The 15000-nt window shown below is 43.1% G+C and overlaps 1 protein-coding gene across 3 annotated transcripts in view; it reads left to right on the top strand.

Annotated features, from left to right (window-relative positions):
• LOC137415827 (uncharacterized) overlaps nt 1–15000 on the top strand; it is a 240735-nt gene that overhangs the window by 31312 nt on the left and 194423 nt on the right. For all 3 annotated transcript variants that reach the window (XM_078768483.1, XM_068101345.2, XM_078768484.1), the window contains 3 exons: nt 3093–3357; nt 9361–10115; nt 12516–12644. In XM_078768483.1, the coding sequence (XP_078624609.1) occupies nt 3093–3357; nt 9361–10115; nt 12516–12644 (1149 nt within the window). The remainder of the gene's footprint in view (nt 1–3092; nt 3358–9360; nt 10116–12515; nt 12645–15000) is intronic.

The following is a 15000-nucleotide window of genomic DNA, read 5'->3' as shown; positions in this document are numbered from 1 at the left end:
CTGTTGAGGGCTGGGACTTCCAGTGGGTCAACTCCAGTGAGGTCTAGCGGGCCACAGAAAATTGCAAATGGGTGGACACAATCTATGTCATCATTTCTTGGCCACTGGAAGACTGTATTCTCATTTCTGGTGTTTTGCGAACAAGACCGTTTGTCATTTCTGGTACTTATGTCACATCCGTCACACTGTGACGGATGTGACACTTCAGGGGACGGAATCATTATTTTCCCCTTCTACAAATTAACATGAAGGCACAAATTAATCATTTGATGTTTGAGAATAGCTAATGGTTGAAGCTGTCTCAGGCATATTTTTTCATATTTTTGTAACTCTTACTTTTTGAATAAATTAGGGTGTGACGGACGTGACATAAGGGGACGGAAATATTTTTATGATTTTCTCATACAAAATTTTTTATGATGTGATATGTTTATTTAATTTTACTTATAGACTTCAACAGAGAATGGTATCTACAACAGAAAAATGCAAAAGATATAGTTATTCTGTTACCATTTGTAAAGGAGTAAAGTAATAATTAGTACCACTCAAATTGAGCTCACTTTGAAAATAGCGCCATCTTCGCATCTCAATTACTCCGCAATGAAGAGGGGTAGAACGATAGTTTTTTCACTGAAATAAACCTTAGCATTTAAATTTTACATAAAAAAATAAGGAGACACCTCAAAACCTTCCTGCTAATAATAGTTGATCAAAGAAATGTCATAGTCTAACTACTTTACATTTTAATGCCAAAAATACCCCCTTTTTTGGCCTTTAACCTGTCACGCAAGAACCAAAAATTGTTATATTGCACTGAAGTTGTCCCTCCAGGTAGAGGAGACCCCATTACACATCATACAAGTGTAAAATAGTGGATATTTTATTTGTAATAAGAAAATATCAAGCCCTGTATTGAGAAAAATGAAAGTGTTCCATTTTTCGTGACTTCACTTATATACATATACATATACTGTATTATATACCACAAACCCACATGATTACCTTTTGAAAGAGTCGCTACAGCTGTTTAACACTGAACTGAAAGAGAGGAATTAACATGAGGTGTGTTCATTTAGCATTGCCAAGCCAGCCAGCCATTCCTTATCAACGGTTTTGAATGGAGTGCTTGCTCGAATGATTAAGTCACCTGGTGAGCGTTCTGCAAGAAACTTGGGAAATGAACACACCTCAATGTTATTCAGACCTGACCCTAGATCTACTGTAATCTAGATACCTCTGCTATAGGGAACATGTGTACTATTTACTTAAATTAGCAGAGTAGATCTAGTTTACTTTTTGTTTGGAAGTGACTTTCTTCTGTTTAAAAAAAAAAACTGGTGGGTCTCAACCCTGGCCTCAGCTGGATAACTCGGCACATGACGGTTTGTCTTTAAAAGACCACGATCATCAGTCACCCTTGCACTCTTATCTGCGTCCCACACCCAATGTTGTTTTACCATACACATAAGACCATAAATGAGCTAGTACAGTGCTGATGATTATGCAACTAATCTTACCAGAGACCACGTATGCAATCGTTTTTATCGCTTACCAAGCACGATCAACCCTTATTTATCCGATTCCGAAATCAGAACTGACAGAATGAGTCCAAAACACAGTGTCTTAAGGAAATAACTTTTGGTGACAAGTATTCAAAGGGCAAATATGGATAAGAAAACACAAGGCAGGTATGTACAGGTATGTTCAGTATATGTACATTCCCAAATTATCCCCGACTAGTGAGGTACCCATGCTACGCACGGGTGGGAGGCCAGAAGCAAACAGACAATGCAGAAACGGCAAATGCTAAAGCATGAAACCAATAAATTCCACATTCCTGTTGCACCTTCAGTCGCACGTCAGACATGGACAGCAAGTTCGTGAAGGACGTCCATGAAAAACGTAACCGTTCGCAAACAAATGGGTACGTTTGTTCCATACCCAGTCAATGGCGAATCTGCATATGGCGATCTGCGAATTTCACGTTTAGAAAGTAGAAACAATCATGGCATTTCGTCATTCACTTGAACTCAATATCTCTTTTTTCATTTCAAACAGCGTAACTCCAATCACAAATTAAATAGCATTAATATAAAAAATAAACTTTTAACAACATTCGTGACATAAACAAATATTTAAATCCTGATGTGAAGTTCTGTACGGTTGGGTGAATAGAATTACGAATTCAAAATCGTAATTGTATTCACTCAATTCCAATCATCAATTGATACTTTAACAAAATACTGTTTTAAATGACGGTTGTATTGGGATATTATCAAACCCGCTCATTGCCGTAATCTGTCCACTTCCACATTCGCAGCAGGTTCATAATTCTCATCAAAATCTAAACAGTATTTGTAGAATTTCAATAAAAGCCACATCACTGTTCATATCGCTAAATATTATTCTATCGTGTTTGGGAAAATTGTAAAATCGGAAAAATTGGAAAATTGGAAAAACAATATAGCCAATTTTACTCCAGGGGGTCCCAGGATTACCCACCAAAAATATCATTGCAATCGGTTCAGTCGTTTTTGCGGTACCTGGGAACGGACAGACAGACAGACAGACAGACAGACGGACATTTGGTGAATTATAGTAAGATGCAACATGCCCGCCCTCAGAATCTTGACGGTGACTCGTCACTCTCCAGTAGCTGGCGCCTCCTGCACCCGGGCAAAAGAGGGATAGGGAGAGGGTTAATAGAGTGGGTGAAAAAGATTAAGCTGGGGTCAAGCATACCGTGCCCCCTCACACCTTCATAGGCTCGCTGAGCTGGCACCGCCAACGGTCTTGTCCGGAACCCCTCGCGATCGTGTGTGTGTGTGTGTGTGTGTGTGTGTGTGTGTGTGTGTGTGTGTGTGTGTGTGTGTGTGTGTGTGTGTGTGTGTGTGTGTGTGTGTGTGTGTGTGTGTGTGTGTGTGTGTGTGTGTGTGTGTGTGTGTGTGTGTGTGTGTGTGTGTGTGTGTGTGTGTGTGTGTGTGTGTAATACACTTTTTGATGAAGTTCTGAAATGATGTAATCTTACGCTATCTGTCATTTGTGTAACAAATATTGAAAACTTATACTGTTTCCTTTTCATGTTGTTGTAGATACGTGCCAGCATACCTGAGCTCAAGTCAAGAATCTACTTGATCCTGGAGGAATCTGAGAAGATCTCTATGTCTGCCCTTGCAAGGCGTTACAGTGAACTGTTTGGGACAGAACTTCAGCCAGAGCAATATGGCTTCCAAAACTTGAATGAACTCCTGCTGGTAGTGGCTGATGGCTGCATGCTTCAAGCTGATGGTTCCGATGTTATTTTGACCAAAAGAACAGAGCCTGCAAAACCTTCTTTGAAAACATATGTTGCACCTGGTAAGAATATGTTGTGATTCAGTTATTTCAGATATGGTAATTTGCATTGTTGCTTTTACTATTAAGAGCGCTGGGTCGTGCTCGCTGAGCGTGGGAGCACTGGTTCGTGAGGGGTACCTTTCTGGTTAAAGGATGAACCAATAGTTTTGTGACAAAAGGAGGTTCCATTTAATCTAAAAACTTCTTAAATCATGCGACAAAACGATTGTGTTAAACCTTTTAATGGTATAATATGTATTGTCATGATAAAATATTGATTCACATTGCTTAAATTATCGGGGGGGGGGGGGGGGGGGGGTGTGAGAGCGGTCTGAGTGACGGAACACACATTGATGAATCGCCCTGGTTTTGCAACACGATTCAAACCTCGTTTGTTTTTCTCCATGTGTGAATTGGGCCTTGTCACTTTTTACCCTCACATAGGTATTGTCGTCCAACTCGCTCGCGTCCATTGGTATGTTTTGGTTCAAGTTTGAAGCTCAGTGCCTTTTCTCTTACCACAACAGTGTGGTGGCCTCAGATTTCTTCATACACTTTTCTCTCAGATTTTCGTTCCTGCTTTCTTTGCATTTTGTCCTTCCCTGTCCCACCCCACCAGGTGGCACAGAGCTACACTGCTTTAGCCACCTCAAAGCTTAGGCTTTCTGCTCTCCACCATTTGATTTGTCCATATTTTTTGGTATCTGAGAAATTTCCTGATCTATCTTTCCATGCTCTTTGCATCAGTCCTTCAAGACAGAAACGCAATGCCATCTCAAAGCATCCCAGATTTATCTTCGATCTTTTCCTAATCTTTCCAACCTTGTTGCTTCTCTGCACCTGTAGGTTTGTCGACTTGATCTGATGTTGCATATGTCTTTCCGTCCTTGCCTGTTCTCCCCTATCCTGTTGTCAATTTGTCAACCATTCACCTTGTTTCACCTATTTCTTCCACAACATCTTGATAAGCTGTGACCTCTGGATTAAAAAGTAAACTTTAATATCTCAACAAATGTTTTGAACAGATGGTACAAATTGTAACAAGTAAAAGTTGGGAGGGAAAACTCCAAGTCAAAAGCAAGTACATGAAGTAGCAGCAATCACTTATGGAGGAACATGGCTTCTGTGTTTATCATTATAAGACCCACATCAGGATGTTATGGTTCAAAATTTATGAAGGACCTTTCATAGCATAATTTAATTTTGGAGCTCTGTGATGGAATTAGCTCTCAAAATCAAAGTCAATGATGTTGCAAAGTCAAAATGGCATGTGCAGAGATTTATTTGTCCGCCGTCGCACCGCGGAGCGAAAGGGGGACTATGGTTTTCCCCTCCGTCCGTGTGTCCGTCCGTCTGTGCGTGCGTGCGTAAGCGAAGGACCGCATTCGAATTTGGTGTGCGGGTGCAACCCACGTCAAAATCCAAGATGGCCGCCGCCATGTATGTCTGATGCCATGTATGTCTGAACCTTGTGAGCGGAATATCTTGAAAAATAAGCGAAGTACCAACTTCTAATCTGGTGTGTGGGTGTATCTAGGCATAAGGAAGAACCCTATTGAAAATTGGGTCGCCACGTCAAAATCCAAGATGGCCACCGCCATGTATGTCTGAACCTTGTGAGCTGAATATCTGGAAAAATAAGCGAAGTACCAACTTCTAATCTGGTGTGTGGGTGTACCTAGGCACAAGGAAGAACGCTATTGAAAATTGGGTCGCCACGTCAAAATCCAAGATGGCCACCACCATATATATGTCTGAACCTTGTGAGCAAAATGTCTTGAAAAAAAAGTGAAGTACCAACTTCTAATCTGGTGTGTGGGTGTATCTAGGCATAAGGAAGAACCCTATTGAAAATTGGATCGCCACGTCAAAATCCAAGATGGCCACTGCCATGTATGTCTGAACCTTGTGAGCTGAATATCTTGAAAGATAAGCGATGTACCAACTTCTAATCTGGTATGTGGGTGTATCTAGGCACAAGGAAGAACGCTATTGAAAATTGGGTCACCACGTCAAAATCCAAGATGGCCGCCACCATATACAGTAATACCCCGGCCTACGTCATTAATTGGTTCCATAAGCCGTGAAGTAACTCGGTTTTTGACGTAAACTGGGCGTAATGTCTTAAAAATGCCTTAAAATGAAGACAAACACCGTAAAAACTAGAGTAAATAACTGGAGGAGGCTGCGGCTTCGCAGCAAATTCCAAATTTGCAAATCCATGCACATAAAAACATTGCCTCAAACAGGGAACCATGATTGTCATGGGGCCCGCAAGGCTAACCCCCGCTCTAGCGGGGAAAAATGGCCTTAAAACGATCATTATATATATTCAATTCATGCACATGTGCACATACACACGTCGATCAGTTCATCGACGCCGGATGCCGGCGAGGTGCCCGACGAGGCACCCTGGCTCGAGGCATGACACGGTCGTTCGTTTCACATGGGCCATGGGCCATGGGGCCTGACCTCGTCGCGGACATTGCACACTCTGCACGGTGACGTGACGTCTGCCACGGACGGTCGTCCGAGCCGGCATCGTCATGTTTCGCCGTTGCCACATTACGTTGGTTGTTTTACACAGTAAACTTGTAAAGGAACCTTTACACAGTAAAGGAATAATCACAAAAATACCAGCGAAAGGCAAAGCAAGCACGCGACCGCAGCACAGGACAAAATGCATATGGCGTCGCCTTTGTTGTCCCCCGTCGCACAGCGGACCGAAAGGGGGACTATGGTTTTCCCCTCCGTCCGTGTGTCCGTCCATGCGTGCGTGCGTGCGGGCGGGCGTGCGTGCGTGCGTAAGCGAAGGACCGCATTCGAATTTGGTGTGTGGGTGCAACCCACGTCAAAATCCAAGATGGCCGCCGCCATGTATGTCTGATGCCATGTATGTCTGAACCTTGTGCGATGAATATCTTGAAAAATAAGCGAAGTACCTACTTCTAATCTGGTGTGTGGCTGTTTCTAGGCATAAGGAAGAACGCTATTGAAAATTGGGTCGCCACGTCAAAATCCAAGATGGCCGCCACCATATATATGTCTGAAACTTGTGAGCGAAATATCTCGAAAAATAAGCGAAGTGCCAACTTCTAATCTGGTGTGTGGGTGTATCTAGGCACAAGGAAGAACGATGTTTAAAATTGGGTCGCCACGTCAAAATCCAAGATGGCCACCGCTATGTATGTCTGAACCTTGTGAGATGAATATCTTGAAAAATAAGCGAAGTACCAACTTCTAATTTTGTGTGTGGGTGTATCTCGGCATAAGGAAGAAAGCTGTTGAAAATTGGGGTGCCACGTCAAAATCCAAGATGGCCGCCACCATATATATGTCTGAACCTTGTGAGCGAAATATCTTGAAACATAAGCGAAGTACCAACTTCTAATCTGGTGTGTGGGTGTATCTAGGCACAAGCAAGAACGCTGTTTAAAATTGGGTCGCCACGTCAAAATCCAAGATGGCCGCCGCCATGTATGTCTGAACCTTGTGAGATGAATATCTTGAAAAATAAGCGCAGTACCAACTTCTAATATGGTGTGTGGGTGTATCTCTGCATGAGGAAGAACGCTATTGAAAATTGGGTTGCCACGTCAAAATCCAAGATGGCCGCCACCATATATATGTCTGAACCTTGTGAGCGAAATATCTCGAAAAATAAGCGAAGTACCAACTTCTAATCTGGTGTGTGGCTGTATCTAGGCATAAGGAAGACCGCTATTGTAAATTGGGTCGCTACGTCAAAATCCAAGATGGCCGCCTCCATGTATGTCTGAACGTTGTGAGCGAAATATCATATCATAGCATGTTTTCTGCGTCTTCCACTTTGTCAACTGACATCACTTCACCGACGGGGGACCTAGGCATAACGCTTGTTTTGAATGAGAACCAGCAGCTACGCGTCGACCGTGAGCTGGCTTGTGTGCCGAGTGGCTTCGCGGCCCGCCTCACCACGGCGTGCTTTACCCAACGTGTCCGAGCAGTTTCACCGGTTGTCGTGTCGTGTCGTCTGTGACGAATGAACGAGCTCAGGGTTCCGTGAACCCGGCCGCCCCGGGGATCGATGCTCGCCTCCGAGTCGTAGGCGTGCCCCTTCTTTCCTCGAGCAGCCGAAGTTGCTTGCTTCTTTATTTTTGGACGATGAGATATACGCAGAAACGACGACGTACAGGCAGGCATTTGCAAATCCATGCACATGTGCATATGCACACGTCGATCGGTTCGTCGACGCCGGATGCCGGCGAGGTGCCCGACGAGGCACCCCGGCTCGAGGCATGACACGGTCGTTCGTTTCACATGGGCCATGGGGCCTGACCTCGTCGCGGACATTGCACACTCTGCATGGTGACGTGACGTGACGTCTGCCACGGATGGTCGTCCGAGCCGGCATCGTCATGTTTCGCCGTTGCCACGTTACGTTGGTTGTTTTACACAGTAAAGGAACCTTTTCACAGTGAAGGAATAATCACAAAAATACCAGTGAAAGGCAAAGCAAGCACGCGACCGCAGCACAGGACAAAATGCATATGGCGTCGCCTTTGTTTTGAATGAGAACCAGCAGCTACGCGTACGTTCAGTACAGTATACTGTACGTACATTTTTTTTAATGTGCTTTATATTGTATTTTAAATTGTTTTTTTAGCTTCTTTTATTGTTAATTTATGTACTATTTTATTTATTTTAGATATATTTTTAAGGAAAAATTTAATTTTTTTCACGTCCGTAGGAGTGACGTAAAGTCGCACATAATGACGTTCGCTGAACTGAAATTTACTCTAGAAGAGTGGCGTAAAGTCGGATTTGACGTTGGTCGAAATGGCGTAAAACGGGGTATGACTATATGTCTGAACCTTGTGAGCGAAATATCTTGAAAAATAAGCGAAGTACCAACTTCTAATCTGGTGTGTGGGTGTATCTAGGCACAAGCAAGAAGGCTCTTTAAAATTGGGTCGCCACGTCAAAATCCAAGATGGCTGCCGCCATGTATGTCTGAACCTTGTGAGATGAATATCTTGAAAAATAAACGAACTACTAACTTCTAATCTGGTGTGTGGGTGTATCTACTCATACGGAAGAACGCTATTGAAAATTGGGTCGCCACGTCAAAATCCAAGATGGCCGCCGCCATGTATATCTGAACCTTGTGAGCGGAATATCTTGAAAAATAAGTGACGTACCAACTTCTAATCTGGTGTGTGGGTGTATCTAGGCATAAGGAAGAACGCTGTTGAAAATTGGGTCGCCACGTCAAAATCCAAGATGGCCACCGCCATGTATGTCTGAACCTTGTGAGTGGAATATCTTGAAAAATAAGCGAAGTACCAACTTCTAATCTGGGGTGTGGATGTATCTAGGCATAAGGAAGAACGCTATTGAAAATTGGGTCGCCACGTCAAAATCCAAGATGGCCACCACCATATATATGTCTGAACCTTGTGAACTAAATATCTTGGAAAATTAAGCGAGTTGCCAACTTCTAATCTGGTGTGTGGGTGTATCTAGGTATAAGGAAGAACCCTATTGAAAATTGGGTCGCCACGTCAAAATCCAAGATGGCCGCCACCATATATATGTCTGAACCTTGTGAGCGAAATATCTTGAAAAATAAACGAACTACTAACTTCTAATCTGGTGTGTGGGTGTATCTACGCATAAGGAAGAAAGCTATTGAAAATTGGGTCGCCACGTCAAAATCCAAGATGGTCGCCGCCATGTATGTCTGAACATTGTGAGCGGAATATCTTGAAAAATAAGCGAAGTACCAACTTCTAATCTGGTGTGTGGGTGTATCTATGCATAAGGAAGAAAGCTATTGAAAATTGGGTCGCCACTTCAAAATCTAAGATGGCCGCCTCCATGTATGTCTGAACCTTATGAGCGAAATATCATATTCTTTTATTGTTTTCTGCGTCTTCCGCTTTGTCAACTCGCATCACTTCCCCGACAGGGGACCTAGGCGTAACGCTTGTTTCTAATGTACTTGGCTGTTAATGTCCCTCTTTTTTTCTTTTTTCTTTTTAGGAAAATCTGCTTGTACATTTGAGGAATGGCCAGACCTTGGTAAAATCAACTTAAAGGGAAGCCAGGCAGATGCACAAAGATTGCATCCACATATGTTGATTCAAAATCTTGAAGAACAGAAGACAGGCCTAAGGCCTCAAGGGGGGATGGCACCAACAAAATTTTTTGGCCAGGAAACTTCTCGAATGCACAAAAAACCATTATTAGGTAAAAGTCCTTTTATCCAGAATATTTTGAATCAAACACCTCAGTTTCCTTTGATGAAGGCTTTCGGCCAGCCACTTCCAGGACAGACTTCAGGTCAGCCACTTCTGGGGCAGACTTCGGGTCAGCCGCTTCCGGGGCAGACTTCGGGTCGGCCGCTTCCGGGCCACACTTCGGGTCGGCCGCTTCCGGGGCAGACTTCGGATCGGCCGCTTCCGGGGCAGACTTCGGGTCAGCCGTTTCCAGGACAGACTTCGGGCCAGCCGCTTCCGGGACAGACTTCAGGCCAGCCGGCTTCAATCCAGCCACTCAAAAAAATGAGCACCTTGCCAATCTCGAATGTGCAAACCACTCCAACGTTTCAGCAAGAATATTTTAAACAGTTGCGTGCGGTGCATAAGACAGTGTTATCTGATTCTGAGCAAAATGAGAACAACCGACACGTCAGAGTTTTCAACAAGCAAAATTTGAGCCCAGAATATGTGGATCGGCTAGCTCAAGAGTGCATCCGAATGCTTTCTGAGACAGAGCAGCATATCACATTGGAAAAAGTGAGTCATTTTTGTTTCCTGCCTTTTGTTGATTAATTATTACTCTTTACAGTGTTTGAAATCCATGAGCTGTGTTCAACAAATTGGTAATGAGAACGGCACTCGGTGTAGTGCATACCTTTGCCAGGCTAAACAGTTTACGTTTTGTATCCCATTGATAGGCCGGATCTGGACCTGAACCCAAGTCATCCACCTAGTTTTGTCATAATCCGTCCAATAGGTTTTGAGATATCCTGCTATGGTATCGTTTTGGCCCCATCTCTCAATGGTGAATAATCGCTTATTAAAATAAAAAAATTTCTCGGATCCGGATGCGGATACAGATCTTCACCAAAATCCAATCGATTCTTCCTTGGCACACACTCTACCTGTCCACCAAATTACGTCAAAATCCACCCATAAGGTTTTGAGATATCCTGGTCAAAGTCAGACAGGGGTGAAAACACAACCTCCATCCACCTTCGATGGTGGAGTTAACTATAAAATCTGAAAATTGTGATTGAGAAAGGCAATTATGCATTGTATCTATTTTGCAGTATTCATCGTAATAACGTATTGTATGTTAAATTATTATTAATATTTCCACATATTTGTTCAGTCCTTTTAAAGATTTTTTGGAAGAAACTGCAGGTATTGCATGCAGGCTCGTGTCCAACTAGTGTGTGTGTGTGTGTGTGTGTGTGTGTGTGTGTGTGTGTGTAACATGTAAAAATACACATACATACACACACATACAAATACACATACATACAAAGCCTGGCGTTGGCTTAGCGGTTAGGGTGCCGGCTTGGGATCCGAGGATCCTGGGTTCGAATCCCGGTCGATCGCTGAATTAACGCCAGGGGGGTTGACTCAGCCTGTCATCCTTCCGAGGTCGGCAAATTGAGTACCAGCTTGCTTGGACGAATGATCATGGTGTGTACGCCGATGCAGAATAGGCACACCGTATCCCTGCGCATCGTAAGAGCGTGACCAAGGGTTGGCGTCAGGAAGGGCATCTGGCCATAAAAACATTGCCTCAAACAGGGAACCATGATTGTCATGGGGCCCGCAAGGCTAACCCCTGCTCTAGCGGGGAAAAATGGCCTTAAAACGATCATTCATTCATTTATACACACACACACACACACACACACTAGCACGGCCCTTAAACAGGGTGAAAATTTTACAATATTAATTTGAATGTTCTCATGGCCTAAATGTGATCCATTTGGGAAAGAAACACTGCAGACATACGTCTGTTTATATTTAGCGGTAGTCCAGGCACCTTCAAGAATCAAGATTTTATATGTTGTTGTGGTTTTGGAATAAAGGATAATCCCCCTCGTAGGTAGACGCACCACAACATGTAGCCTCGAGATAGATAGTTCAGTTATTTCTTAGTGAATGTAAGCGTAGTCCTTTCCTGTGTTAGTTTTTGCGTTGAGCAGGTCCGTGAGTAGGGTGGTTCTTTTGGCGATAGCATGCCACGTGGCAGGTCTGAACAAGTCTGGCGAGGCCGAAGGGAGGCGCTGCAGGAGGGAGTGGCCGGTAAGCAACGAGCCGCCAATCAGGGCTTGAGGGGAGTGGCTAACCATGACGATGAGAGGTGGGGTTTGGAACATTCGAGTAAGGCCGGGTCCCCTTTAAGATTGGTTAAGCTTCTGCTCTGTGTCCCCTTTCCTTCATCCTGATTATTGTACATTGTAAATAAATTGTTATTCCTCTTATTTGACCGTTCCCGTCCCTTCCATTGATTGGCCTCGCATGGTACGACTAGAACCGCTCGAATCGGGTTCCATAAAAGTAACGGCACGAGTCACGTGATACGCATACCGCTCGGGCGTACTCGATTAAGCATGGCTTGTGCGAGGTTCGGTCCCCGCTTTCGTGGCAGCGTGGGTTAAAGGTACGTGCGACGTTGACCCGATACCCTTTTTCACGCTTGCTCCAGAAGTGGCGATTCGGCCTCGTGGACACGAAGCCCCTTGGGGGAAAAAGGGGTTTAATCCCCCCCTTTGTAACGTGGAACGGGCTTCGGGAGATCTGCAACAATATATATATATATATTTTTTTTAATATTTCTAGTCCATAGATGTGATAATTATTCACAAGCATGTTTTATCAAACGGTGTTTATTTATTTCTGTGAAACATACTGTATTATCTGTGATATGTGTTTTTAGCATTACGTGACCTCAATCACATGGCCTACAGGGGGAAATGTTCAAGGGTGCTGGACTACCTCTAAATATTTATGAATTTAGCTGACATTTGGCCTGGTTTGTTTTTAGGGCAAATGGACCAGTTGTAAAGGGTGGGAGCTTAATATTTCAAACTTTCAAAAATAAGGGCCACCCTTATATATAGAGATGTATATATATATGTGTGCTTGTTAATGTTATATTTTCTACTTTTTCAGGTTACTAGATTACTATGCCAGCATTTGAACGTCAACAAATTGCAAGAGGCTGGTGTGAGGGACATTTACAAAGTTCCTGCTCTACACGAGTTCTTAAGGGTTCATCGGGAAATACATGTCTTCATTGAGGTATATACAAGCCACCATTGACAACTAGTGCTCTTGGAAAGTTTTGAATTTCTCTTTTTGGTCGAATGTTTTGGTGTGTATATATTTAAAAAAAAAAAACAACATATATATATATATATATGTATATATATATATATATATATACATATACACATACACAGTCACGTGAAAAAGTAAGTACACCTCATGTAAAGGTTTGACTTTTTCAACATATTTCAACATACAGCTATTTGATCTACTTTTCAACAATATTGAAAGATAAAGGTGATATAATATAACAAATATCATGAAACATTTACATTTTGTAGTCCATTGTAAAATTTAAATAAACATAAATGCAAATTTCACATGTGGAAAAAGTAAGTACACCCCGACATTTATCACGACATCAAATACCTAAAATTAGAATCAGGTGCACCAGCTCAGGTGCAAATGAGTAGAACATCATCAGAGAGGATCTTGGAGGAACCTGTCTTATTTAAACCTCAGACATTTAGTTTGGTTTGCTCTTTGTTGTTGAAGTTTGCAGCGTCACCACTCACCATGCCTAGATCAAAAGAGCTCTCTGAGGCCTTCAGAAAGAAGGTTATAGATGCCTACGAGTCTGGGAAGGGATTTAAAAAGATCTCCAAACAATTTGAAATCGATCATTCGACTGTCCGAAGATCATCTACAAGTGGAGAAGATTCCAAACAACTGCCAACTTGTTCAGGCCAGGACGCCCCAGCAAGTTCAACCCGAGAGCAGACCGCAAGATGCTGAAAGAAGTCTCTAAGAACCGCAGAATGTCATCACGGGACCTACAGGTAGCTCTTGCCACTGTTGATGTCAAAGTGCACGAGTCTACCATTAGAAAGAGGCTGCACAAATTTGATCTACATGGGAGGTGTGCCAGGAGGAAACCTTTGCTGTCCAGAAAGAACATCAGGGCAAGACTAAAGTTTGCCAATGAACACCGAAGTAAAGACCAGCACTTCTGGAACAATGTGCTCTGGACAGATGAGTCAAAGGTAGAGCTATTTGGCCACAGTACCAGAAGACATGTTTGGCGAAAACCAAAGACAGCATTTGACCACAAGAACCTGATACTAACTGACCCTGGTGTTGGGCTAGCGGCGAGGGTGCCAGCTTAGGATCCAAGGATCCTGGGTTCGAATCCCGGTCAATCGCTGAATTAACACCAGGGGGGTTGACTCAGCCTGTCATCCTTCCGAGGTCGGCTAATTGAGTACCAGTTCACTGGTAATTCCCTGTTTGTCGTTAAAGGCGGCAAAAAGGGTTGGCGTCAGGAAGGGCATCCGGCCGTAAGACATTGCTTCAAAAAGGGGACCGAAAAACAACAACAACCACGGTTCCCGAAAAAGGCCAACCCCCGCTTTGCGGGGAAAAATGGCCTCTAAAGGTGGTTATTATATAACCTGATACTAACTGCAAAGCATGGTGGTGGAAATATTATGGTTTGGGGCAGCTTTGCTGCATCAGGGCCTGGGTAGCTCACCATCATAGAATCCACTATGAATTCTTCATTGTATCAGAGGGTGCTTGAGGATAATGTGAGGCCATCTGTCGGCAAGTTGAAGCTCAACCGAATGTGGACCTTGCAACATGACAATGACCCTAAACATACCAGTAAATCCACCAAGGAATGGCTGAAAAGAAAGAAATGGAGGGTTCTGGAATGGCCAAGTCAAAGCCCGGATTTATTGTAAATCCCATCGAGATGTTGTGGGGGGATTTGAAACGAGCTGTGCATGCACGAAACCCCTCAAACATCACACAGCTGAAAGAATTCTGCATGGAGGAGTGGGCAAAAATTTCTCCCAGTCGATGTCAGAGACTGGTAGACAGTTATAAGAAACGCCTACTTGAGGTTGTTTCTGCCAAAGGGGGCAATACCACCTATTAGAGCCAAGGGTGTACTTACTTTTTCCAAATGCGAAATTTGCATTTATGTTTATTTAAATTATATAATGGACTACAAAATGTAAATGTTTCATATTTGTTGTATTATATCACCTTTATCTACTATCAATATTGTTGAAATGAAGATCAAATAGCTGTTGTTTGAAATATGTTGAAAAAGTCAAAACTTTACATGGGGTGTTCTTACTTTTTCACGTGACTTTATATATATATATATATATATATATATATATATATTTATATTATAATAGCCGTAGATGATTCTGTCTGTCTGTCTGTCTGTTGGGTGTCTGTCCGGGGTGTGGCTTACTCGGTTTGCAGAGTAGCTCCACCCATAGCACCACCCATTCTGGGAGTGGCTTCATATAATTATAAACAAATATCCACCATTTTATTAACTCGCATAGCTTTGAGGCCTGTTTTGTAGGCCCGT

Source organism: Myxine glutinosa, chromosome 14, assembly GCF_964187855.1.
Source record: "Myxine glutinosa chromosome 14, kmMyxGlut1.1, whole genome shotgun sequence".
Taxonomy (NCBI): Eukaryota; Metazoa; Chordata; class Myxini; order Myxiniformes; family Myxinidae; genus Myxine; species Myxine glutinosa.
This window is presented reverse-complemented; position numbering and strand designations above follow the sequence as displayed.